Source organism: Heliangelus exortis, chromosome 2 (assembly GCF_036169615.1).
Source record: "Heliangelus exortis chromosome 2, bHelExo1.hap1, whole genome shotgun sequence".
Classification (NCBI taxonomy): domain Eukaryota; kingdom Metazoa; phylum Chordata; class Aves; order Apodiformes; family Trochilidae; genus Heliangelus; species Heliangelus exortis.
In genome coordinates, this window is record NC_092423.1 from 45,501,411 (window position 1) to 45,528,014 (window position 26,604).

Genomic DNA, 26,604 nt, shown 5'->3' on the forward strand with positions numbered 1-26,604 from the left:
TCTGTAATTTCCATTTTGCCTCATTAGCAAGAGCAGCATAACAGGTGTTAAAAAGCTTTTCTATTTAAAACACTATTCTAGACCTATTGTGTACTTTCAGTTTACACATCTGCAATACAGAATAATGAGAGATAGATGGAAACTAACAATCCACTTCTAAATACAGCAAACAGTCTTAATATATGCAGCCATAGCTTTCTCTCATGAGTATGAAGAAGCTGTTTGTATATCTGGAAACGAGGATTGCTGAGTTTGTGAGCAGTGAATAAGCCCAAAGCCATCTACTCACCTCAACAGGATGTAGAAGTCCCCCACTCCTGTTCTTTTTGGACTAATACAACAGAACTTTTTAGCTCGTACAAACTGATGCAGCTCTGCTATGTCACTGACACTTCGCTATATCACAAGAGTTTAACCTTTACTAGTCAAGTGAAGGTGGGAAGTGCTTAAATAAATAAGAAAGCCTATTTCATGCTGCATCTCTATCTTGGAAGATCATTATGTGGTTAATTGTAAAAAAGAACTAACGAATGTTACTAAAAATGGACGAAAACATTTTTCATAATATGCAACATCTCAAAATATGAATAATTCTTTTGTTTAGACTTCAATTGTCAGAATAAGATGAAGATATCTCAGCATGAAATCTATTTGTAAGAGGTAAAAATATTAGTGTTCTGTATTGCATAGAATTTGATTAATGGCTTTTCTGGAATAGTTTCTAACTCTTCATCCCATAAGGATATTCACTAAAACCTGTCCTCTGTAACAGCTGTATACTATTCTGCAGAAAGATGCCAAAATGGTATAATCATGCGAGAGTATGTGTTAACATTTGGTCATCCTTCCAGGTCAGCTTCCTTGAGATAATGGTACTTCAGATCAACTCATATGTTTCATCTTAATGCTTATTTATATTTTCCTATTGAAAGTACACAAAAATTTAGTCCTTACTAAGGTTCTTTTTCTTCCATGCCAACAGCCTTCCAATAACTGAATTGAGAACACTTGCTGTCCAGCAGTATTTATAGAGGATAATATTCTACATACACCAGTTTAAGACTTTCTTGTATACCTTTTTCCTCCCTTAACCTAAATTACTCTTAATTTCTTTTTAATACAGATTATTTTTTGTGGTCACATTATAGGCTTAGGAATCAGGAGTTCTATTCCCAGTTCTATCATGAGCCATCTTGGCTAAAGCAACAAAACACTACTTAGTAAAATATTCTGACATTATGAGAACAATTTACAGAAGCCTCAACATATTAAATTATTTTGTTGCTTCAAATTGGCAATGTCTTTTGGAAAACACGAGGCTCTCAGGGTAAGAAAAAAGTAAAATATGCTTGGAAGAGAGATTAACAGAAACCAAATCAGTTTCATTTTTCTTATCAGAAAATGGAGCAGGTTAAAGTTATCAATGCAAAAAATAACTTTTCAGATTACTATGCTTTATTATACAAGACTGGCTGCTTCTAACCAAGGACAATAAAACTTGCATGGGTCAGAAGCCAGTAACAATTTGGGACTTAATGAATGTGAGGCCTTAGAAGTAAGAAAAAAGAAACCATCTCTACTGATTTATAGAAGTGTGAAATAGCTGAATGAACAAGCCTGCCCATGACATTGATGGAACGGACAGGTGGTTTCCAATTACTACCTCAAATACAGACATTTTACTCTGATGATGAGTGATAACACAGGGAAATTTTATCCTACCTGAAACTAAATGACCACTTTGGTTTCTTCTTGTCATAATATCAGCATGTACATAATACACTTTGCTTAGAAACTGTTAGCTAAAGCACGAAGAGCTTCATATAGAAACAAATGGGCTTTTTTTGACAAATGACAGAAATAGGGGCTTGAAAAATTATTGAAGATCCACCTAAATATTAACACATATTAATTGTTCTCTTTGATATATGAACTGCAATAACACCAACAAAGAAAAACCACCAAAAACTGAGCTCTGAAACATTCCACATCTTTTGCACCTCAACCTTTTGTACAACTCATTTTAGCATATAGTTTCAAAACATTATTTTTATTATCCATCTGTGTTTTATAAGGGCAGGATGTTTAAATAATTAAAAATAAAATACAAGATTTAATTTAGGATTAAAATACTCTCTTTTATGCTAAAATTCTTCACCTACAATTATATTTCATATGGCCTGATCCTTTTCCCTCCTCAGTCTTTTTCTTTGATCAATAAACCAATGCTAGCTGAACATTAATAAAAATCAGGGTCATTAAATTAGGAAGGCAGATGCCAAATTCAAATATGTACACTGAATACTTTCTTTCCATAAAGCTGCATTCAGCTTTACAATTAAATCAAAGCTGAAAGCTTTGTAAGTACGGTAAGAGGTAAATTAGGTAAAGGGAATATTTTTTAAAATATTTTAAAACTATTGATTACAACACTACAACTACTACTCTGCCATTCAAAATTAAAAAGGAAGTGAACTGATAAAAATATAAGCTGCCACGAAACCATACATTTCCTTTCTTGACACTTTTCATACTTGCATGACAACAATTTACCTAAAACATATCAGCTTCTGTAAAGAGAAACCCTATTTGTTTTATAAACAGCCACTATAAAAAATTTATTCAACTCACATTATGTTTCATCAATATTCACTGCTGTTTCCATAAGAGTTTTACAAAAAGAAACATCGGCTTTGTGTTTCATTATTAGTTCCGAAGTTCAGACCAAGGTCTACTTACTTGCATCTTCAATAAGCCTTTTTAAAAAAACATTTTAGGTAATATCTGACTGTTGCTTTGATATGATGGTTCATACAGACCAAACACTTTAAAAATCCAGTGGATTAAATGTATATAAACCAGAATAACCATGCAAACAAAAATGTTTGCATTGGGTCTCTCTTCAGTCACACTGCAAACATGCACCCAAAGGTTTTTTAAATCTCAGTGTTCAAATGTGAACATATGAGAACATTTGTGGCTTTTTTCCCCCTGTGGCTTCACAGGAGTGTGTAATAATTATAATGATCTGTTCCATATTTTAGAATTAATGACCAGATTTAAGCAAAAGCTATGAAGGTAAAAATGCCAACAGAAGGCAACTAACAGTGTCATTCAGATGTTTCTGCCCACATATTCAGCACAGGTTTGGAGACTAGAGATGAATAAGGAATGTACTTAAAGAGAGGATTATGTACTATGTTATACAATTCTAGAAAATTCCTGACATCTGTAATTACTTAACTAGAAACAACATAATTTTAGTATTATAATATCATGATATTCTTACATAAATTGTTTTAGGCAAATTAAGTAATAACCCATGAGAACATGACCCATTTAAATCAATTTCAATTATATCACTTTTACATAAAAAAAATAGCAGAAAACTGTCATTGAAGTCAGAACTGATTAATCTAGATCACAGCTCTGAGTATCGCTTGGCATTTAAACTGAATGCTCATATAGTGCAGTGAGACTTCATGATGCATCAGAAACTCACAGCAGAAGTAACAAAAAGCAGAAAGATACCCTTTTATCACCAGCTGCCAAACAAAAAAAATATGAGCAATTTGAACTGTGGATACTGAAGGTAGCAGTAAACATTCAACTGCTGTCCATGCCAGACTGGCTGCTATCATTGTTCCAGGAGTACCTGAACACTTCCCAAACAATAACATTTTGCTACTTTTCCACCTGTAGCAAAAGTAAAAAATGGGGTGGCATGGTGAGGATGTAAAGGATCTTTTCACAGACATTAGCAAGCTGAAGAGAGGAAATTCTGCTTCCCATCAGGAACGTCACATGAAATCATAAAGTTCTTTCTGTTATCATTAATGAACCTGAAACATACGCTTGAAGTCTTAATTTTGATAGTGACCCAGGTTCTTGTTCACTCCTTCATACTGCTTCTGCTCCAGAAAACAAGACTAAGATTCTGTTTGAAATCATGTGCTAGGATGCTGTCTACACATGGTGCTGAGTAAGAGAAACAAACCCCTCTAGATAGAAATACAACGGGTAGAGGAGATATGCAGCCAGGAAGAAAGCTGTGCAAGTCCATTAGAAATGGACTTATCTTAGAAATGTCACATGATAGCTGGGCTTTGAAATAGTGACTGCAAAAATCCCTATGAAGATAATAGGACCAGCATTTTCCCTGAGTGTTCTGGAGAAGAAAGTGAATCACCTTAGCCCAATTTAATAGTGCTGGGATGCCCCCTAGGCATGCTGAAGACATGATGGTCCTATTATACTTGTGAAAGCACAAACCCTTTGTGTTTAGAAAGCCCCTGGAAGAGAACTTGCCTGCTGATGGTTTCTCTATGGTTGATCACATCTCTGGGCCAGACAGAAATAAAGCCATGAAACTTGCCACATTTTCTTTCAGGATGTTATGAGGCAAGCAGGGCATGATGACAGATGAAACTTTTGTTTTCCTCTTTGTAAGCCCTGAAACGCTATCCATCCAGTTACAAGAGCCAGAAAAGGGTGCAGGTATTTCACTCTGACCTTCCCCCACTGTATATCCATGCCAAGGAACTTAAAGAAGCTGACCTTCTTAATAACAGGATTACAACTCTCAAAGATCTTTAAATACATAAACCTAGACCAACTATTACATCACAGAAATCACTTTGCATAACAACTGATTTAGGAAAAAATACACGTTTTTATTTTCCTGACAGGTCTCAAGTTGTTTATTTGTGGATGCACTGAAGTTGTCCAAATAAAACAGTAAAATTATCTACATGAATTATCATAGGTGCTATGACTAAACAACCCTTACTGCAAGGAATAAAAACCAAACCAAAACAACAAAAACCAAACCAATAGAGATGAAACAGGAAAGTTTTTTTTGGTTTGGCTTTTTTTTCCATATATAATCCTACTTCCAGATCTAGTTCTTTAACAAAGATGATTTCACATATATTTTCCTTGTATGTTGTGTAATGTCTAAACTGGTTTAGACATCTCCAATAATGAAGATGTTGCTACTATTATTATAAAGTCACATAAAAGTAGGTGAGCAGCTGTAGCCTAATAAACACAGCTGAACAAAGGAAACTGCTGACAAGCTGCAATCTTGTTTTAATGTAAATTCTCATGTGTTCACATCATATTTTTAATTGTATGGAACAATAAATAAGCTTCTGTCACTAGCAGTTTCTCATAAATGGGCTAATGCTAATTATCCCTCTATTTTCATCCAAATGGTTTTGGTGAAAAGATTAATGTCAGAAAATAACAAAAATAATAAGCTTTGCAAGCCACTTGAGTGGCAGAAAATATTATAGCCTTCTTTATTTGATTTTTCTAGTTTTATACAAAAGCTGTGACAACTCAAAAGACATCTCAAGATTTCAAGCATTAGATCTAGCAATATATTAATTATGTAAGAAATATATAACTTGTTTCTCTAAACTTTTCATCGGGATTGCTGTACTGGTGAACTGAAACCCAAAATGTGCAACTCCAGCATGACCACTGAATTTAAAGATTGGTCTTTCTCACCTGAAAACGTGATTAATTATGGGCAACAGTCTTCCCTTCTATTCTGTCCTTTATTTTACAGCTGGCATTAGGAAACATTTATTTGGTTTGAAATAATTTTTACCAGTCTGACAAAGTTATTTTAGCTCTGACTAATGATAAGGTACAACATTGAAAAGAATGATTGTCCAGGGAGTGATTAAGAAGGGTCACTCATGGAATCATAGAATCATAGATACAACATTCCTTCTTTTAATTTGCACTCTTTTAGTCTGATCAATCCTTCTAGTTACACGTCTTAAGTTTCCAGTCAAAATCAAGACTGTCCTGAGTACTGTACACACATATAGCTCGAGACACAAAGGTGATGCTTGCATTAAGTGGTGGTCCCTAGACCAGACACACACGTTTTCCACCCTGCAAGCATGGTATCAGGTCTGGCTAGAGCACAGCCCCTGCTGCATGGGGGAACCTACAGGCTTAAGCACAATGTGTGGGGTGAGGGTGTTTGCATCAGAGCAATAATGTAGCTGAAAGACTGGGGGATACAGAGACTACTGCACCTAGAGCTGCTTGACTGATGTGGTACCAGCAGTTGTCCAGCTGCAAGATAAGAGTGGGCATATTAACATTCTTGGCCCACCAGAGTTCAACAGTAATTCACACAAAGCTTTCAGTTTCATTTAAAAGAAAATAAAAAGTTTCCAAAAAATTTGGGAGCATCTGGTCCCAAGAATAGAAGGATCAAACCCATAAAAGTAGATGTGGAAATGTAGAATAAAAAAAGACACATGGAGAAAAGGATCCTAACAAATACAATGATGAAGGCAATACAGAGACTAGAAGAGTCTATAAAATCATTCATTATTCAATAACACCACCTTCAAAATGTTATATATCTATTTCACTGTAGTTTCAAGATGGAAATGTGTGAGCATCTCTCTGATGTCATCAGAGCTCCTCAGTGGAACAAAAATCCACTCAAGCAATCCTGAGGGCATGTTATTTAACTCTTTCAGTGACAGCTGTTATTTGCTTTTTAACAATAAGAATTTTCCTCACCAAGCTAAAAGGAATATTGCTATATTAGCAGAGTCAGGGCCACATATGTTTGACTGATATATGGGGCACAAATTACTCTTGGACATCTTACAGTTAGAGACTTTGAAAATAAATATTTTGTGCCATTATGTGAATATACATCCAGCTATATTAAAATACATAAACTGTACTAATGGCTTAAAATGACAAGAGATGGCCCTGATCTTTATAAGCAATTATTACTTGTATGATTTATGTCAGCCTGCTATAAAGTGTTGTAAAATTACCATCATTAGTATTTAAATACTGGCAGTACTTAGAAGAAAAGTATCAGTGCAAGGATTTTTTTAGATACTCATTTTCATGGGAATTGTAAAAGACTTCAAAAGATTAACTCAGTTCTGTTTTTTAGCAATCATCTCCTTTGCTTAGACTTTTGTTCTAATGACAATAAGAAACACACAGATACTCACTGAGAGGCCCTAGTTAAAATTTTAGGGCTGACTAAAAGCAGTCTTATCAGTAAGCTCTGCAGAGCTTTTCTAAAGTTTTGGCACTCAGATCTAGCAGCACTGGGCCCAAACTCTTCTCAAAATTCCTGCCTTAATGGCTCCCCAAGCCCCCCACTGGGAAAATCTCTGCCTTGGGGACAGGTAAAGGATCCCAAGCAGCCACTTCCCTGGGAATGATGGTGTCTTGCATGAAAAGCCACAAAGGAAGCATTCGTTTAGAATAAGCACAAAGAATTCTGCCTTATTTCTCTTTTTTTCAGTGATGAAATGGGACAGTAGTAAATTGCAACTACAAATAATGTAATTTTTCTAAATTATTAGTCCCGTGGACCCCACTGTTGAGTATACATACCTCACATCACATACATATACACCTCGCATCATGTTTACATAGCACACATTTTACACACATTTTGTTTAGCACAGGCAGGGGCAGATTTCAATATCAATTATCTTCTTCTGATGCTAATATGCAAGCAGTCTCTTCATTATAATTACCAAGGATTCACAGCATAAAGGTGAGGTTTTCATCCACAAAATACAATATTACACACTATGAACCATACTGTTTTGACTTTTCAACATGTACTGGAGTTAAGATCTATAAAAGTTCTCTTGCCATTAAGTACATTTACATTTCCTTAAAAAAAATGAATTTTAAATCATTGGAGCTCTTTGATACTACAAAATTATATGTCTCTTGACCCACTTCTATAGGACCACTACATATTAATGGAAGAAGTAATCTCTTATTAATGTTAAAGGATTTAGGGTTTTGATATGCTTTTGTCATGACTGAGTATTGTGTGTCAGCTTCATTGCTCTTAAAATGTCCCCTGAAAGGTCTCAAAAAACAAGTTGTATAAGCAGAGTAGAGCTAGAATGTAAATGAGATGTTCATATGCTGCATCATATGAACTCATCAACTGGGCCTTGCATCCCAAATAAGCATCTACTGTGCAAAATTTAGGACAGCCCATAGAACACTGCATCAACAGAAATTAAATTTGTTATAAATTTATAATGATGTTTGTATAAAAATATTACCTTTTAATAGTTTAAAGAAGTGACAGCACTGGGCACTTTATAAATGTTTAACTAGTAGAGTCTTCATAATTTAAAATGTGGAGGTTTCATCCCTGAAGATGCTGGATTAAATTGCTGAATGAACTTGGGAAAAGGGGGGTCAGTTACTGTAGAAATCTACTGAAAATCTAATCTCAATGCACACAAATGCTATTTTTAAACATAACCTTATTTCAGAACAATTACATGAATCACAGACTCATGAAATTGTGCAGCACCATGTTCGTAGTGCCTGGATATAGTTATCATTGTCAGGGATTAGTACATGACCATGGGCCCTCTCTGGGGCCTTTAAATGTGTGCTTTTATCCTTAACACATACACCAACCAACCATTAGGTGCATGGGACAGGAAAAGCTTTAAGTGTTTTGTTTTCTTTCATTTCCTATAGGCTTTGAGTGATGACTGTAAAATAATTTTCATCTTTGGTCTTGCCAACAACCTCTAACTCCTTAAACACTGCCTTCCTTTTGCTTTATATGGTCACATTACTTATTATGGTCATATTGCTGGGTCTTATTATCAGGACCAGCATACTTTTCCTATACCTGCATCATATTTTTACTCATAATTTCCATCTGACAGACAACCCATATCTGAAATGAGCTATCAGATTATTCGCCTCCTTTGCCTAATTCATGTGCCTCAGAGTCCCACAGAGTCCAGCTTGATGGCCAAGGACTGCCTCCCTCTACAATATACCCCTTTAATCAGTCCAGCTATATTCCCTGTTTATCTTCATCTGTACCATGGCTATTAAATCAAACTCTGTGTAAGATTTGCTCATAGTAAGATTTTTGAAAATACCAGCTTCTCAGCAGTGCTCCAGCCCTGTAAGATAAAGAGGGTAAGGATCCAGACAAAGTGAAACACAGATGATGTTTGTCAGATGCCATATTAAAGTGCAGAACTTGAAATATATTTAAAAATCAATACATAGAATCATTGGAAAGGATAATAAGGGAGCACTGAATATTAACAAAGAGGCTATGTCCTCTTTGTAACCTTTTACAGTGACTGTCCAGTAGTAGGTGATTTAGAAGTCAAAGGAAGGACCACCCCTTTCCATTAGGGAATGGAACCTATTCTTACATTAGGTTTCCTCCTGGTACATGGTAGTGAAAATTTTACTTACACACTGAAATATCACTATTTCACGTGCAGTAAACTTGTCAGCAAGGAAAGTGAGTTTAAGAGAATCGATGAAATTAAAATTAAAAAAAAAAAAAAAAAAAGGAGGCTCTTTTGAAGGGTTTGCTCTATGAGTCTGCAAAAAGTCACAGTAAAACTGCTTTCTATACATAACTGTATCTAAACATGGGCAACTAAAATCTTTCAAAGCTTTTATAGTATCTCGTAATGGCCTCATATGAAGATTAGATGAAGACTAAGAATTCTTAAATACTCCTGTGGCCAGAAGAATTTAAATCTGGAATAAAAGGAAGATACCTTTGTATCAATAATCAGGAATAACGAGTTCAATTCCAAATCCTGCTTGCACAGAATTAAACACTGCTGAAGAAGCAAAAAAGCAGCAAAAGTAGGAGCCTTCCAGCTGTGTATTAGAAAGTTGTCAGCATCAAACAAATACTAAAGAAAAATTAAGGAAAGCCACTAAAATAGTTTCGTTTGAACTGCTGGGCTGGGAGAGGGAGAACTCAGTTTATGATCTCCTTGCAAAGCAGCTGTTTGTCTACGTGGTGGAAATACCAGAGAAAGGATAACGTGCTCTCTTTGATATGGAGGAAACACTTCACAGTTACAGTAAAAATACTGACAGCAAATCAGTCACTGAAGAGGTGTAAATGTAAGTAACAAAACACCACCTCTAGATTAAGATAGCCATGGATATTCTGGACATCACCAGCTGCAAAAAGGTAGGACTTAAATCACATAAAAAGTCCCAGTAAAGTCCTCCTTAACCGCAAGCTTCCAAGCTATACAGACTCCTATATAACCCCCCCAAATCATAATTCTTCACTGTCTCACTTTATGTACTACTGCTTAGTGTTTTGATTTTACCACAGGTTATATGAAGTTTAGGGTTTTTTTAATAGAATAGGCTCATTGAGTGCTGTGATCAGCTGAAAAAAAAAGAAATCTCAGCTTGAGTCCAACTAAAACAAATTCTAATTCTCACAGTTGTTAAGAATTTCTTGGCACCAGTTAATAATATCACAAGTCACATTAAAAAAAAGAAAAAAATATACTGTTTGTGGTTACAGATACACACAGATAGTGTGTAGCCAGAGAACTACAGAATTCACATGGCAGAAGGGAATTCTGACACAGCCAGAAATAAGTGCTCCTATAAGCCTGGACAGTCTTATGGAGATTTAAATACTTGCCTTTTCTATGAGAAGAAATAAGCAGAGCATTCCTGTACCATCTAGTGCTTTGGGAAAAAAAAACAGCAAAATTTTCCACAATCTGGTATCAGCCACAGAACTTCTGGACAGGATCAAAAGTGACAAGATAGGGGAAGATAAGAATTCCAGGGACTGCACTGGTGACTAAGACTTATCCACAGATTCTTGATCTGTTTAATTTCATAAGACAGAAGAATAAGTACTGGGAAAAAACCCCATCAGTATATAACTTGAGAATGCTGTGCTTAAGAATTCTGGCCAAGTTAAAGAGGGATACTGTAAAACTTAGAGGTAAATGAAGATGAAGGCTAATCAGAAACAGAAAGGGTCCATTAAAATTCAAATACCAAAATATTCTTCACTCTCCTCTGGTAGAAAGCATAATGTCAAAAAAAAAAAAGAGAAAGTCAAGGACAGTGCTACCATATTGTACCACTTCTCAGCATCCTGAAAACACTCCACAAATTACATAAATTAAAAATTAGTCTGAATTTAGCCCTTCACAAACTACATAAAACCAAGTCAAAAAGATGCACAGGCATTATAAATGAAATAATCCATATTTTAGGATTTGGTATCTATTGCAAAACACCTGAGAACAAATTGGGATATTATCAAGTTTTGGCTTTTCAAAAATCACACTTTCACCGTGTAAGTGTTTTCCTTCTTAGTGCTACTGAAAATGCCTTACTAAGCTTAAAATAAATCTTCTACGAGGGTTTAACAATGAAAATACAGTGTTTCATTTCCATGGGAATTGGTAGAGCCCCTAGAACATTACAATTGAAATACAAAGCTCAAAATAGAGCTTAGGTGAGATTTTAAAAAAAATAATACCCAAATTACTTAGGTAAATTAATCAATATTGGCTCAATATTCTGTTCAGTAAACCACAAAGTACAACAAAGGGGCTCTGCCACAAGAGAACTATTCTCTTCAAGCACTGAATTTCTTTAAATTACACTATATTAGTTCCATTTAAATCACTGCTTAATTGTTGTTTAAATAGTAGTAGAGCAGCTGAGATTAGCTGCATGCACCTCCTGAGTAATTTAAACCAGTTTTTAAGTCTGCTCACTCAATATATTGCTTCCTCACCAAAGGGTGGCCTTGCGATTCTGACTCGCAGACATCCCTGCTGACTGCTAATTTTCATCAGGGAAAATTTAAGTTTCTTTTGACACTAGGAGTCTCATTAGATTTTAATTCAGTCACAATATATGCAAATACAAGAAGCTTACTTTGCAACTACATTAAAACCCAGAAGTGGAGGAGGAAGTCTCCAGCAATGTTCCCAGCATGGTATGGTGGGACCTGGAAGTGCCACAGCAGAAACTTGCCAAGTGACAGCAGGTGCTGGAGGCCTCCTCACTGATCATCTCTGGGGACTCTCTCCTATTTCATTAAAACCCCAAAACAAAATCCTGTCTGAGTGTGCAAATGGAGGGAGCTTCCCCACATGGCAGGTAGGGTAGAGAGGCATTATCCTTGCCATGTGTTTGCTTCAAACGTTTTGAGAAACCTGTCCTATTTATGATCTGCACAGTGTATCTTACTGCTGATTAGCTTTTTCTTCTAGAGAGGATCTTAAGTTGTTTGTGTCTAATGAAGTGCTCCATACTACCCAAGACATTATTATATTAGACTGAAGCCAACAAAAGATGCTTATAAAGAAGGATGCAGGCTTCTTAGCAACTTGAAAATCAAAGACTAATACTAATGAAGGATAAAAATGGTTCATATAAGAGTGATGCTGGTTTTAAAAGCCTGTGCAATTTAAGGAAAACATAGATAGAAACACATGCATTTGTAGTAAGTACACCTATAAATGTCAGCAACCCACGAGGGAGTACTGTATTCATTGTCTCACAAGTCTCTCTGTTAGAAAGTCCCTCCTTAGAGTAATGGAATATTATGGACTCCCTTAGTAATTAATGAAATTATTTAAAGGCACACTTAAAAGATTCAGGCTATCTGAAGGATGCATAAGAAGTTTTTCTCCAGCCATCTGAGCTTCCTGAAGAGTGCTGTGTCCTCACAGCAGGAGTTGTGCCAACAGATTCCAGTGTTGTAAGACCCTGGGAAAGTGGAGGCTGCTGGGAATTGCTGCCCAAGCACCTCCTTGTGGTGCTGAATGCTTGGAGCTGAAGCCTTAAAAGGGATGCTCTCTGCAAACCTCTTGAGATTTTGCTTCACATTCTTTGGGGCAAGCTGTAGATGCACTTGTGTGAATCTAGAGAGATGGGAATCTCCAGCAAGAAGTTTGGCTTACAGAGGGATTGCAGAACCTGCTACCCTAAATCAATGATTTGTGCTACATGGACTGTTTAGGTCTTCTAGTTCTAAATGTCTTGCCTTATAATGCATGACCAGTGACTAATACAATGAAGACTTAATCTGGGAACTATCACACTGAAAAATATACACATATATTTTAAAATATGCAGCTGTCAATTCAAGAGGTGTGAACTTAGCACATTGCTCAGTATGGTAGAATTACTAATCTACATCACAGAAATACTTAGGGACACATGATTTAAATTATATTTTAGATATAGTGACCAGTGGCTCTCCAGGCTTTGGAAACAAGATAGGAAATCTGCCTGCAGGTACTCAAGGATGTTGTAGCTGTGGCCCAGACTGGCAGTGAGCACAAATTAGTGTTCAATAATCCTACAATGAAATTAATGAAAGTTATGGACCTTTAGCACAGCTCAAGTATTGTCATTCTTAACATTTTTACTATGCAGCCTAATATGATGAGGAAGCCTTACAGGTATTCCCCAAAGGATTTCTGTCATGCAGATAGCATTCTAAATGTTTTAGCTGCTCACAAATAAAGGACAAACATTTTTTTGTCAGTAAAGGCACAAAAATTAGTGAAAATGAGATTCTAGAAAATCGATCAGAAGAAAAACCAAGTGTGATTTAGGTAGAATACTTTCTGCCAAGTACTTAAGAAAAACATCACAGAACAGAGGCTCACACCCCACAGTGAGTGCTGAATTGCCTGTTAAAGCCTGATGCTTATTCATTTTTCTCTGAGGAATTTTTCCTTATTACTGGATAGAATAAAAAGTGTTGTTTTGAAAGATGAAACATTTTATCAGGAGCAATCCTATAGTAATTTTACATACAGTAGAGATATCTGTTAGTTCTATAAAAATTCTGGTAATAATCACTTGCCTTTACATTACTATCAGATTACTAGATGGTAAATTGAGATGGCAGGTAGGTTTTTCAGCCACAATTTGAACTATGTTCTTCCCGAATGAAAATTTCTTCTCCTTCACAAATAAATATTTTAAAGTAGGTGGTTTACTGGACTGTAATGAGATGCATTATATCTTCATAGAGGAGACGAAGTTATAATAGTGATTTCCACAAAAGGGCATCAGGAGAAGCTCCCAGAACCAAATAACAAGACAAGATCACTCATCCAATGTCACTGCTAAGAGAGATGGAGAATACCTGAATGGGAGCATTGTCTGGCCCAAGATGAGGCAACCAGAACAAGAGAGTGACTAAAGGGAAAAAAAACCCCATACTACCAAACCCTGCTTCTTCAATAATTTCCATCCATTATATCAATGCCAGTGAAAGTACTTTCTTCAAAAAGACTGATTAACCTGGGCCTGACCATTCCAAAGGCTCTGAAAGCTAAATTGTGATTATAAAAAAATGGAAAGACAATAATGAATGCTGCCTCTTTAAAGCTTTTAAATTATTCTTACTTACACTTAGTTAAAGAAGTTAGCTCAGAGGATAATTTTTCTGGTTTTCATTCCTAATGATTTCTTTTCACAGCAAAATTAAGCCTATAGAAAGGGTTGTTCATGGTGATTCCAGTAGTAAGCATGTACAAAGATACCGTTTCCTCCCCTGTCTGGCCTATGTCTTTATTTCTGTTTAATAAATAATGTAAAAAAATTGTAGGACAAGATAAGTGAAGAAAATGTTGCAAGAAGTTTATATTGCCCTACAGGCAATTTGTTGGTCAAAGTTGACAATGACCATACAAAAAAACCAAAACCAACCCAACCAAAAAAACCTTGTAATAAACCTCCAACTTTGTGCAAAAAAACCCTCCAGCCACTGGAGATGAATACAAATGGATGAATACTATTAAATTAAAGAACAGATACTGGTTTCCTTTTCATCGATTCTCTGGCATGCTGTAAACTTAAGACTCTGAAATTGAGACATCTGTCTCCATTGGTTCATGTCATGTATTGGAGTCATATGAAACACTTGGACAAAGATTAGCAAGTCCTAGTGTTAAGCCCTTTCCTTATTTACAGAAATATATGCTGTAAAGGTATCTGCAGCAAAACCACATTGGATTATTTTGCAAATTCCTGTCTTGCATAAGCAAAACATGTGAGTGTAACAATGAAGTTAATGTAACCATAGATTGGAAAGATGGTCTGAACAGCCACTGATTGGCAAGCATGGAAACTGGTTCCTTTGATGATCCCTTTATTAAAATATTATTCCAACACCAAGAAAAAAACCAAAAAAAACCTGCCAAACACAAACCCAAAAACAAACAAAAAAACCCCCCACTTCTGCTCTAGACTTCAAAATTCAGCATGAACAGCTGATGTGGGCTGAATTTTTCTTATATAGTTATGATTATATTTCAATGTCTTTTGTGATTATGACAATTTTGACAAGATAATAATCTCCTCTGAGCAGGACTTTTTAAAGCTTAGGGAAATAATGTAAGATTCATTAAATAATCTGTCAAATTATCTATGAACCCTGCTTTCAAAAGAAATCCTATGATCTCATTAAAATAATTACAGAAAATCTATGCCTACTATTATAAATAACAAGTGTCTGTATCCTTACTAGACAAAGCAGGGATCTAAAAGTACAGTACAAGTGCAAGATTCAAGAGGTGATAGCATAGCTTTGCTGTCTTAATATGATCAACAGAAGTTTCTGTGATAAATATCCTGCTAGGTCCACTTTTAAACCTTAGTCTTCAAAACAGAGGGAAAAGAAACAAGTCTGTAGTTTTGCTAAAAAATCAAGTATTATAAATATATATATATCACAGCCTCATTTCTCTTTTCTTTCCTTACATTTTTTTTTCTTCTATTTTCTCATTACTTTTGTGGAAAAGAAAAATTCAGTTCTGTGCAGCAAAACAATTATGCAGAAAGAGAATCACAAGTACAAGCAAAAATCAATAGAAAGTACCTTTTAAAAAATCTTTGCTAGAATTGTCTTTTCAGGAAGTACATTAGAAAATAAAGGAGTGAAACTTAAGATGTCAAAGAATAAGAGAAACTATGAATGTCAAGTACCATTCCAATGTCAATTTTATATATTCATGATTCATTCAGAGAGACACAGGACTGACCAAGACTGGGAAGAAGGGCACGGTGTTTATTTTCCTGTGATGTAAATACAGCAGGCAGGAGAAAGAGGAAAGGAAAAGTTTTGGAAGCTCTACAGAAAGGGTTGCCTCCTCTTAACTCTACGAGTGGGACAAACCCTGTTGCCACTGATTATGGCTTTACTCTAGTAGTCAGCATTGCACTTGGAAAATTCAAGTGTCTTCTGCCTCTTACACTGAGAAAGTTACATTAATTGAAAACTCCCTAGTCTTGGTGAATGAGGGGTGAAGTAATCAACCAATGCAAGTTCACAATGCAGGCAAAGCCTCTTATTAAGACACTTCAAGATAAAAGCATACTATTACCTGAGAGAATGTTAGCAATATGGGACAGTTTCCACCTAGGTTATTTGAAAGATGCTGTCATGCCACCGTGTCAAAGCAAGACAGAATTGATACTCCTACTCACCAATAACATCAGCAGGCTAAGACCCTGCATGATTCCCACTGATTGGCATTCTGCATGACAACCACTTTAGCAGAAGTGGTTCCTATCACTCATTGAGAGACTGAGGAGTCGACAGTCTAAGCATAAACCTATGTCAAGTACAAAATGGCATTTTATTTACCATGAAATCAAGCAGAGTTTCTGAGCAGCTATTTAATGCTACGAGGTTAGTTCTTTCAGAAGGCATCCAGAAAATTGTTCCAATTCTTCATAAAGATGAAATACTAAGTAAATTTATAAATAAAATGAGCTAATAAAATAGCTGGATGGTTAAATGAAATAAGAGCAAATCAACAATTTGTAAGAAGTTTTAAGTGTAGAAAGCTTTTTCTAGAGAAGTTATCTGAAATTTAGAGACATTAAATTTAACTTCACATGTTTTGTTTCAAAAATCTTTTATACTCCTTTTGATTTTAAGAGGGAAAAAAACCCCACAAGAGTAAAACCATTATCCAACGATATAAAAGAAATGCATAGACTTTTCAAAATTTTGGGAAGCCAACTCACCAGTCTCTTTATAACTCTCAACAAAAGCTTCAGTTGTCGTGCATCTTTTTTAGACTTCAGTACTTCAGCAAAGCTGTCCATGTTTTCTGGAGACATAGTCTCCTGACTGTTCCCTCCATACAGCTGAACCAGCAATGATAAGCACTGTGAGGAGCTCTCAAATATTTCAGTATCTTCACTGGGAAGCTAAAAATGAACAAACAAAAATCAAATTCCAATTTCAGAAAAACTGTATATCCCTGGCCATTGAAAGAGTATTAACATTTGCATTGTGCCAGAAAAGAAAAATTTCTAATGGAGTGACTCAAAATTCCATTAAACTAAGCCTAACAATGTGATGAAAATATAATTAAAATATCTCTGTTCTTAAGCAGCAGTAAAACAATGTCTCCAACATAATTCTTTCAAACACCCTATCTATAGTGACATCGTAAAAGCATGGAAAATGTTGCTCCCAACTCTGTTATTTTCAGACAGTGTATTCTGCTTTAAATAGAAGTAGTAATAGCAGAAAGTATCATTATAGACAGGATGTCTAAACTTCTACATAATTAACATCATAAAACTTCATTTAATTATATCTAAATCAAGTCTATGACTTCTGGTTGAGGTAGAGCACAGGCTATCTAGATATTTAAGAGATTTTTACATAGGCACATTACAGGTATGTTTTGCAGATTTTGAATATTTTCCTGAATTTAAGCTTTTCTGCACTCCTTTGAAGAACACTGGAGCAATGTCTTGAAATGGGGTGGGAAAAAAAATTGTTCTGGAAAGCAGGTATGTAGGAGATTTTGAGCCTCAACTAATAACCATCTTTAAATGAGCTTCTGGTAGTATGACACTGCTATCAAAAGGCTGTATATAATTTCTGAAAGTAACATCTGGAAATAATAAGTAGAGATATTATATTATGCTTGCAATTGGCACTTACGGAATGACAACAGGAACACAATTCCTAGTTTTAGGGCACATGATTCATGAAAGCTAGTGAAAAAATCATAGAGATTTCTGGGAAAAGGTAAGAGGACAACAGAATGGAAAACATAGCAGCAGAAGACTGAATGAATGGAACGTCTAGTTTATCAAAGAGAGGTGTTAAAGGCCACTTGATCATATTCTTTTGGTTATAAGTGAGAAAAAGAAGGCTGAGAATAGGTTAATTCCTTTACCTGAAAAAGGTCTGGTAAGGGATGATAGTTCAAAACCTTATCTAGAGCAACACATTATAGAAGGAAGAAAATACATCCATTTCCCTTTTTTCTTTCTTTCTTTAATAAGAGTAATTAACTGCTGAAACAACTTCATTAGAACTGAGATAGATATAAATTGCCTGTGACAGAGCGTATCATAATACTTTTTTTTTTCCTAAAAAATTAACGAAACGCTTTAATGAGAAATTAATTTAGGAAAGTTCTGTCTTGTGTCTGTCCTGGTTTGAGCCAGGACAGAACCAGTTTTCTTCCTAGTAATTTTACTTTTCAATTAAGTCTCTTCTTAATGACTGCACTTTCTGAAATTAACAGCATATTTTTCAGTCAGTGTCTGCTTCTAGGACTGATAAGGCTGGATGTCTCTAGTTATTTCTGGAGAATGGGATGCAGAACCAACAACATTGCTTGGTTTTGCTGAACTGCTTATGAAGTGGAAACAAAAGCAAGGAAAGGGGTAACACCTGTGACTCTCCTGTGAGAAGGTAAAGGGACCAGACAGGTAACCAAAATTGATCAAATTAAGTATTAAATCAGCATGAATTTGAGGGGTCACAAGGGTCAAGCTCTTTTCAACCACGGCCAGTGTCCTGGAAGATCTCCATCCAGTCTTCTGCCTTTGATCCAGATCCACACATCCTTTAATCCCATCATTCCTTAATCAAGTTCCTCTCTGCTACTGAATCCAGTCCAGGACTTTTCCAGGGCCTGCCCTGCAGCCTCAAGGCATGACCATAAGCATTATTTCAAGGGAGCACAATAGTGGTTTTATATGTATTTGTACATATTTCATTAATTTTTTTTTTCATCATTATGACTTCATTAAAGCTGTGTAGCTTAGTTTCCAACCCATAAGTCTCTCTCCCTTATTCTGCCCCTTTTTCCTTTCCTGGGTTAATTCATTTTAGGGAAAATTCATACAGTTACTATAAAGCAATCTGAGAACATATTATCAGACATATATATACTCCTCAAATATGCAAGAAGCAACTCCCCAGAGATCTGCATGCAAATACAATCTTGTTTTCTATTAGCTTCATAGAGCTGGCTGTTTAAAACATACTGAACTGAGATGTAAGCTCTGAATACATAGCCCCAAGACATATCACATTCTATCTGACCTAATGCTATGCCAGTGACAGGACGACAGCAGCTATTTCTTCCACAGCTTTGCTGCATGGCTTTTCTTCATTTCAAGCTAAATGTCACCTACTTGACTGTTTGTTTCCTTTCCAACAGCCAGAATTACCTAATAACATAATCAACAGAAATAGAAAGGCTTAAGAGGAGGAAAAGCTACAAATAGTAAAAATCTTTATAGCTCCATTGATATCTTCAATCCATATCAAGTAAAATAAAATAAACTTTAAGCTGACTTGTACTTCCTTCATTGAAAATAAAAAGCTACTACATAAATGAAGGAAAATTAAATTGCCCTAATGCATCTCTTATTCAGTCTAAAAGCAGCACTCTAACTTACAGTTTGTTAGTAGAACAGTGTAGGCAGATACAGCAAGCACTCTTTGAAGAAAATCACAGTACAGGAACTATAGTCATTTTCCAAACATTTTTGAAAATTGGTTAACCAACAATTTAAAAAATCAGTGAACATTTTCATAGATATGTCCTTGCCCTGGTGCTGCAGTGCAGGATAGCTCCCTTGTCTTCATAACCACAAAAATTCCATGCATAAATAATAATCAGAACAGCCATATTTGAAAGTGAGACTGTTCTGAGGATATTTTTCTGAGATAATCACTAAACATCAGAGAGGTGGAAAGGTATTAGTGTTTGCAGAGGACTGTCCCTCCAACAGTCTTGCATGAAGAAATACATAAAAAGCACCATGTCCTTCACAGTTCTTCCTGAGACCAGCAGCATCCATGACTTCCAAGGACGGAAATGAGCAAGTCCAACCTGTGAGTGTTATTCCCAAGGAAAGCTGTCTTCAGCAGGAGTCAGTGAGACAGTGAACATTTTGCCCTAGGTGAGGAGGATCTGGGCTTGGGCCAATGCCTTTGCTTATCTGCTAGAATTCTCATTCTTTTTTCACTGTTGTGGCTCTTCACAGGATATCAAGCTGCCAGTGACCATCCTGCAAATCTAGCCAGCAGTACCCTGCCAGAGTCTGCAGTACTTACCAGCCATGGCATCATACTATTCAATCACAAATGCCAACGAAAACCTTTATTGCCTGTTGCACTTCAGGGTCTTCTGGTCATCTGTTTCACCAAAGTCTGTTTGAGCTTCAGTGCTATCTAGAGTTTGGGGAGCAAGCTGCTGTCACCCTGAAAAACTGCAGGGTAAGACACTAAGAGCATAGGTCTCAGATGAATACAAGGAAAAGCTAGAAATAGGAAAGACCCTATTTGCTCTGGAAGAGAGGAGAATCATTGGCCTACAGTCTAAGCCATCGATAATTAAGGTGGAAGAGGAACTCTCAGCAATGTCCCCATTTAAATATGTATGCATCAGCATTTTTCTAACTCACCATTTTGCTGTTTCACTACCAACCAGTAATGATTTAGATGTCAAAAGCCAAAAGCTGGTAACCTGAAACTTAACAATGGCTGCCAGTCAGTGTCAGTACTTTCATTAATGCTTATAAAGAGTAGATGATCTGAAGAAAATTATTGGTATGAAAAAAAGCATTGACTGAAAATATAATAAATAACTGTAAATGTGGAAAACAAGGAATGAAAATTCAGCTTTGAAGTGAAAGCTGATGCAAGAATATCTCTAATAAGAACTGCAAAGCTAGAATCACGTTTCTAGACAATGAATATAGGTGAATGGTTCATCACTTAGTCAACTGGAATAAGTCTGATCATTTTTCTAATCTTAACAATTCCATTTGAGAAAAAAAAAATATATTTAAAGTCTCTGAAACGTATTTATAGTTTTTCATGATAGCAGCTACTTAACATTTTTCATTTAGGGGAGGCGAAATACATGAAAAACTCAAGTTCTAACTTTATCTCCCACTTTAATATTTCTTAATCACACAGAGAAACTCTACTGGCCTTTCATTTTTTCTTATCTTATCAGTTTTAGAGGGGATTATGGATTCAGCCCTTTAGCAAGGTAGAAACATTAGTACTCCTTCTTGCAGCTGTTAATATTCTGGGCTAGTGCATACCCTGAAGAAAATCCAGCACCTTACAATAAATTACTGAACAGCTGGAGTCACATTTCCCCCCATTCTCTAACTCATAACTGTGTATTTATTTTCCACTTCAAAATTTTAAAATGATGCCTCATGACAAGACCTTCGTGCAATAAAAATTATGTATTACTTTCTACTTAATTTTTATGACCATGTTATAATCTCCTGTAAACAGACTCATAAAATAAAATACTAATTCTTTTCCTTTCTAGATAGAACAAGTTCTTTGTATTTTAAGGTTAATGCAGTGAAGAGCAGGAAGTTTCTTGTTTCTATACATCTCTATTTCTGCAGTCCGTTGTCAAAAATGCATTCTTTTTGAACTGAGTTGCGGTGTGTTCATGAATTGCAAACCATTGCAAGAAATGTGTGATCATTTGAGCTGAAGTGGCAGTTTTCACACTGTTGGAGTTGTTACAGCATCTAATTTTAGAGCTAACAATGAAACTGTCTGGATTACCCGGAGGGGACACTATTTCAGTGCATTAATGAGGTTATAAACAAAGAGAGTTTATTATGATAAGAGATAGATGTTCATTAAATCAGTAATGTGATTACAGAATGTGCTGTAAAGGAAGCACCATTGGGAACTATAGGGAAGATAATTTTGCTAACATTAAACAAAATGTAAGAGGAAAACTCCATAATTAAATCTGCTAACTTTACAATGCTATTATTAGTAAACATGTCTATTTTTAAATGAAAAAAAATATTTTGGCTTAGGGCAAAATTGTAGTCCTCCTATAAATGGGAAAATATTTCAAAAAACAATATATTTTCAGTTCATCTTAATCTAGCCTAACTGCTGGGAAACTAAATCACAATTGTGAAGTTGTGTTTGCAACAGTGTGTTCTTATTTTCTCTGGTGTTTTTGTTTGTTTGGGGCTTTTTTTGTGGTTTGCTTTTTTGTTTGCTTGGGTTTTGTTTTATAGAGTAGCTCTGGAGAAGAGAATTCTTCAAAAATAATTTGCAGGTAACATTTCAAATACAATAGCAACAATAGATTATAAATACAGGAAATAAAGAGGTGTCTTTTCACGCTGATCACTACATTACCCTGGCCTTGGAGCCTTGGAGCCAGGGTAATGCAGAGCCTGAAAGGACCCAGAGGAGATCATCTCATCCATTTCTGAGATTCATTTCTGTCCTCTTCATGTTTGCACATGATTAACTGGTCTTTTAAAAATAATATACAGAGCCCAGTAATCAAGTGCAAATCACACTAGTAATACTATAATGAAGAAGCTTAGGACCAAGAGACAAGAAAAGTTCACTTTCAGGTAGGCCACAAAAAAGACTGGAGGATCTACACCTAGGATCTAAATCTAGGATCTACAGAGAAATGAAACTCCTTTCCATACATAATGGCAAATTTTCTTGAAAAGTTTCTGAAGATCCACATTGAAGTGATTTCTAAAGTAACCTTTTTTCAGTATAGCAGTACATCAAAAAGTGGAAGGTATTTTCTATAATTGCTGCAAGTTTCAGTACAATAATCAAATTACATTTATGTTCAAGTGGAGGAACATTACACAAAAAGCTAGGTGTAATTAACTTTTAAACACAAAGCTGACAAGCAGAAGACTAAATGCTCAATTTATTTTTCTCTTATGGATCAACTAAGGGCAGAATCATCACAGGATTAAATACTGAATTTTCCATATTTACACCATTTTCTGCATGACAGAATTTGTAATTATTACTTCTTTTGCATTCTTCAACTCTGATGTTTCATTTACATGCAATCCAGGTTTCCTACACTTGGTTTGCCATGCTCTATCTGATAAACTAAATCACAATTACAGAAAGGAAAAATTGATTCTAAGTTTTTGACATTTTCAAGTTTAACTCACATTGATTTTTTTAAGGATTATTAAGAGGGATAAACATGTAGAACTTGAGGAAAACAAAAAATAAATAGACAAGTCAATGGGCCACAGAACTATCATCTACCTGAGGGATATACATATCAATGAAGAAAGCAATTACTTGAAGTGAGATAAAAAAATTATAGACAGGTAGAAATAGCAAACCAGAGAAAATAATTTTAACTCAATATCTTAAAGTGATAGTTCAGAATTTAAGGCCTCACAAAGAACTGAATGGCTTAAAACAGTAATGTTATACAGCCAAACACCTTAACAAATAGAGAAAACTACTAAGGTCAGCTCCACAGAACATAAACTTGGGTAAAACTGAGTCTTTTTCAGGGGTTAGGAAGCATATATATCTTGAGAGACCTACTAGACTTCACAAAGAATAAACAGCTTAGAGTATAAAATATGATAAACAAGTGGATGTTAAATGTTATAAATTATTACTCCTTTTTTTGAACTCTTTCAGCCTTAACAAGAAAAGTTTAATAGAGCAATACTTAAAGGATAAAAAAATCAACAAACCTAACTAAAATAACTCTCCTATGTCCAATCAAGCATGTGTAAATACAGAACAACACATAGACATTGCAAGAGAAAATTTTACACAATCTTTAGCAAAATTCTAAACCAAAACCAACCAGCCAAAAAGAAGCAGCACCAATGATCTTTACTCAGATGTTAAAATTAACTGATTTTAAATAAACACTTCAAACATACCAGAATCTGTAGAAATAAAGAACAAAGTAAAACCTAATGGTAATTTGCAGCCATGCTTTTGAAATACAAGGGCAAGTCAGAATCTAATTAGTACATGCTAACTACAGAATTTTCCTGTCCTTTAATTAAAAAGTTATAAAAGACTTCCAGGTGGTATAGGCTGAGTAAATTTTGGCCTCTAATTTTCTGTTCTTTCGAGAGTTAATGGAATTAAATTTGTCTAATTTCACTTCAAAGTAACATTTGCATATCTTCATGTCTTACTATTTATCATATGCAGTGATTTAAAAAAAATAATCAAAAATAAATTAAAATAATTGATAAAGACAAAATACCATACAGCTGAAACTCAGTCACTTTATGTTAAGTCATTTAGTGAACATTTTCAAAAAGTCTTTGCCAATGTATGGTTAAAATAAATCCATTAAAGAAGGTCTTAGCAACAAGTACAATGCCAAAAATTAATAAAAAAGGAATCACACTCTTCCCCAAAATAGATGATGACAGAGTGCTCAAGATAGTTAAAGGTTAAAGGGCCACAGGTATTCCTATCACTATACATCATAAAATGTACACTTAAATGAGAAACAAACAAACAAAAAAATGGGGCTGGAAGAATGAATCTGAAATGCCTCTAAGTGAAATAATGTGAAAGGGATAGTGGGATATGCCACAAGGAAATTCTCACATCCCACTTTAATGACTTCACGTTGAATAAAACGCTGAGGAAGCCTCTAAAAACTGTTTGTCTGAAGAAGCATTCCTTTAGTACAAGATATTACACACAGAGCCAATACAAATCTGTGGCACAGTATGATGGAGGCTGAGCTGATGGGATGAGTCAGGGCCACAATACAGCATTCTGTGGAGACTGCAGTGCAGAGATGTGACTTCTAGTAAACCCTGGAAAACACTGACTTTAAACACACAGTCTTCAAAGGTATTCACAGATCACCAGGGATTTTCACTCTTAAATCCCTCAGGATCACGTTTAAATAAAATTAAACTCTTGAGAAAAACTCAGAAGGCTCAAAATCAGAAAAATTACATTAAGTAATTACTCACTGAAAACTAATTTTCAGTTTACAGACTTTTCTAATGGTAACAGTACTTGTTTTCAAATTTTGAATACCATCCTTTCCCTATGCAGTGTTTGGTAGACTTCTAAAGGGCTAAAATTTGGCTACACACATATATCTGACATAAGAATATATACTTGGGACAGACTTAACCTGATGTTGCTGTGACCTATAATTTCTTAAAATTTGTTAGAATCTTGCCTTTGTACTAAGTGGTATCTTATAAACGATGAAAAAAATAGCAGAGTTCTAAGATGTTGAATTCAGTTGAGTAATTCCAACTTCAGCAACATTCCAAAAGGCTTACAAACAAGCAAATTCTCACCAGTTGAATAAGCAGGCTAATTAGGTCCGTCAGGGGTTTATTGATAAGCAGAAGGTCTTCAGCAGCCTGCGTGTCCCCTCCTGTGCCAGATTTCTGTGCCTTAATAAGATGAGGAAAAATAAAAAGAAACCTTAGGAGACTGTTGCATTATGAGGAACAAATTAGGGCCATTAGGTGGTAGAAGTCTGAATGGAAGTTTGAAGAAGGCTTGTACATTCTTTTCTTGTTAACTATTCCTGGGCTCCCAATGAGCAGTTAATGCTCCCTGTGTCTGTAACAATAAGCACAAAGCAAACAGGCCTCATGCTGTCAAACCCATTCTGTACAATATACTGACCTATGTGACATTTCTTCAGCAAAATGCCATAAACTGTATATGCAAAAGATATCTCAAAAGCCATAAATGTTTCATGTATTTCTATTTTCTTTCACCATAATGTGCCTATATTAACATTAAAGTTCAGCTACTTTTTTTCCTTTTTCAAGAACAATTTTAAGGGCAACTTGGAACAAGAAAATCAGTGTGACTCAGCAATAATTTTCAACTTTGCCCTTCTGACTTACTTTGTATCCTGAAATATTCGTAATAGATTATAATAATTTAAATTAGCAGCTTCCCTGGGGGCTGGGTTAAGGAAACCCCTAGGAGACTTCCTAGGCTGGCACAGCCCTCAAACTATTTATTACCTGTTATTATTCTTCTATGTGTCAACGAAACCACAATGTGTAGTCCAAGGATGATTAATAGAGAGTTCAGGGCCTTGGGATGGTTGGTGAGAGAACGCAGAGCACAAGTTATTTTTTCTGTTCCTCTTCCAATTGCAGGCAGGAAGACTGGAAGATGCACCCAACCTATTAATAATGGCTGAGGTTGGTATCACCACCACAGCTTTGGGTTTTTTGATAATGGGATGGCCCACCTGGCACCAGGCTGGCTGGTAGTAGATGAGGTTCACTCTTCTCAAAGGGGGAAAAGAGTCTTTGCTCATGAACTAGCAGAGCTCACTGACAGAACCTTAAATTAGACCAGAAGGAGGAAGGAGATAATATGAGGCTTGCCTCTGAAAAGCTGTGGGATGGCACACCAATGTCAGAGGAACAAGGTGCTAGCAAGGGCCTTCAACCTGTTGCTCCAAGACACGCTGGGTACCCTGGAGCATACTTGAAGTCTTACAGAGATGAGCGTGGGGTTTCTGAGGTAACAGAAAATACCTCAAAGGAATTAAGGCGTATTCCTCTGCAAAGGTGACATGGCCAACAGCTCAGCTGGAATGGCTCTATATCAATGCAGGCATAGCAGTGGGTTCAAGTACACCCTCAGCAAATCTTTAAATTTCACCAAGCTGAGTGGTGCCATTTACACAC

The 26,604-nt window shown here is 35.7% G+C and overlaps 1 protein-coding gene across 2 annotated transcripts in view; it reads right to left on the bottom strand.

The window, feature by feature from the left end:
- The window catches only part of ULK4 (unc-51 like kinase 4), a 210,551-nt gene that overhangs the window by 35,411 nt on the left and 148,536 nt on the right, over positions 1 to 26,604 (bottom strand). For both annotated transcript variants that reach the window (XM_071735884.1, XM_071735883.1), the window contains exons 34-35: positions 25,240 to 25,338; positions 16,864 to 17,049 (exon numbers count right to left, since the gene is read on the bottom strand). In XM_071735884.1, coding sequence (XP_071591985.1) covers positions 16,864 to 17,049; positions 25,240 to 25,338 — 285 coding nt within the window. The remainder of the gene's footprint in view (positions 1 to 16,863; positions 17,050 to 25,239; positions 25,339 to 26,604) is intronic.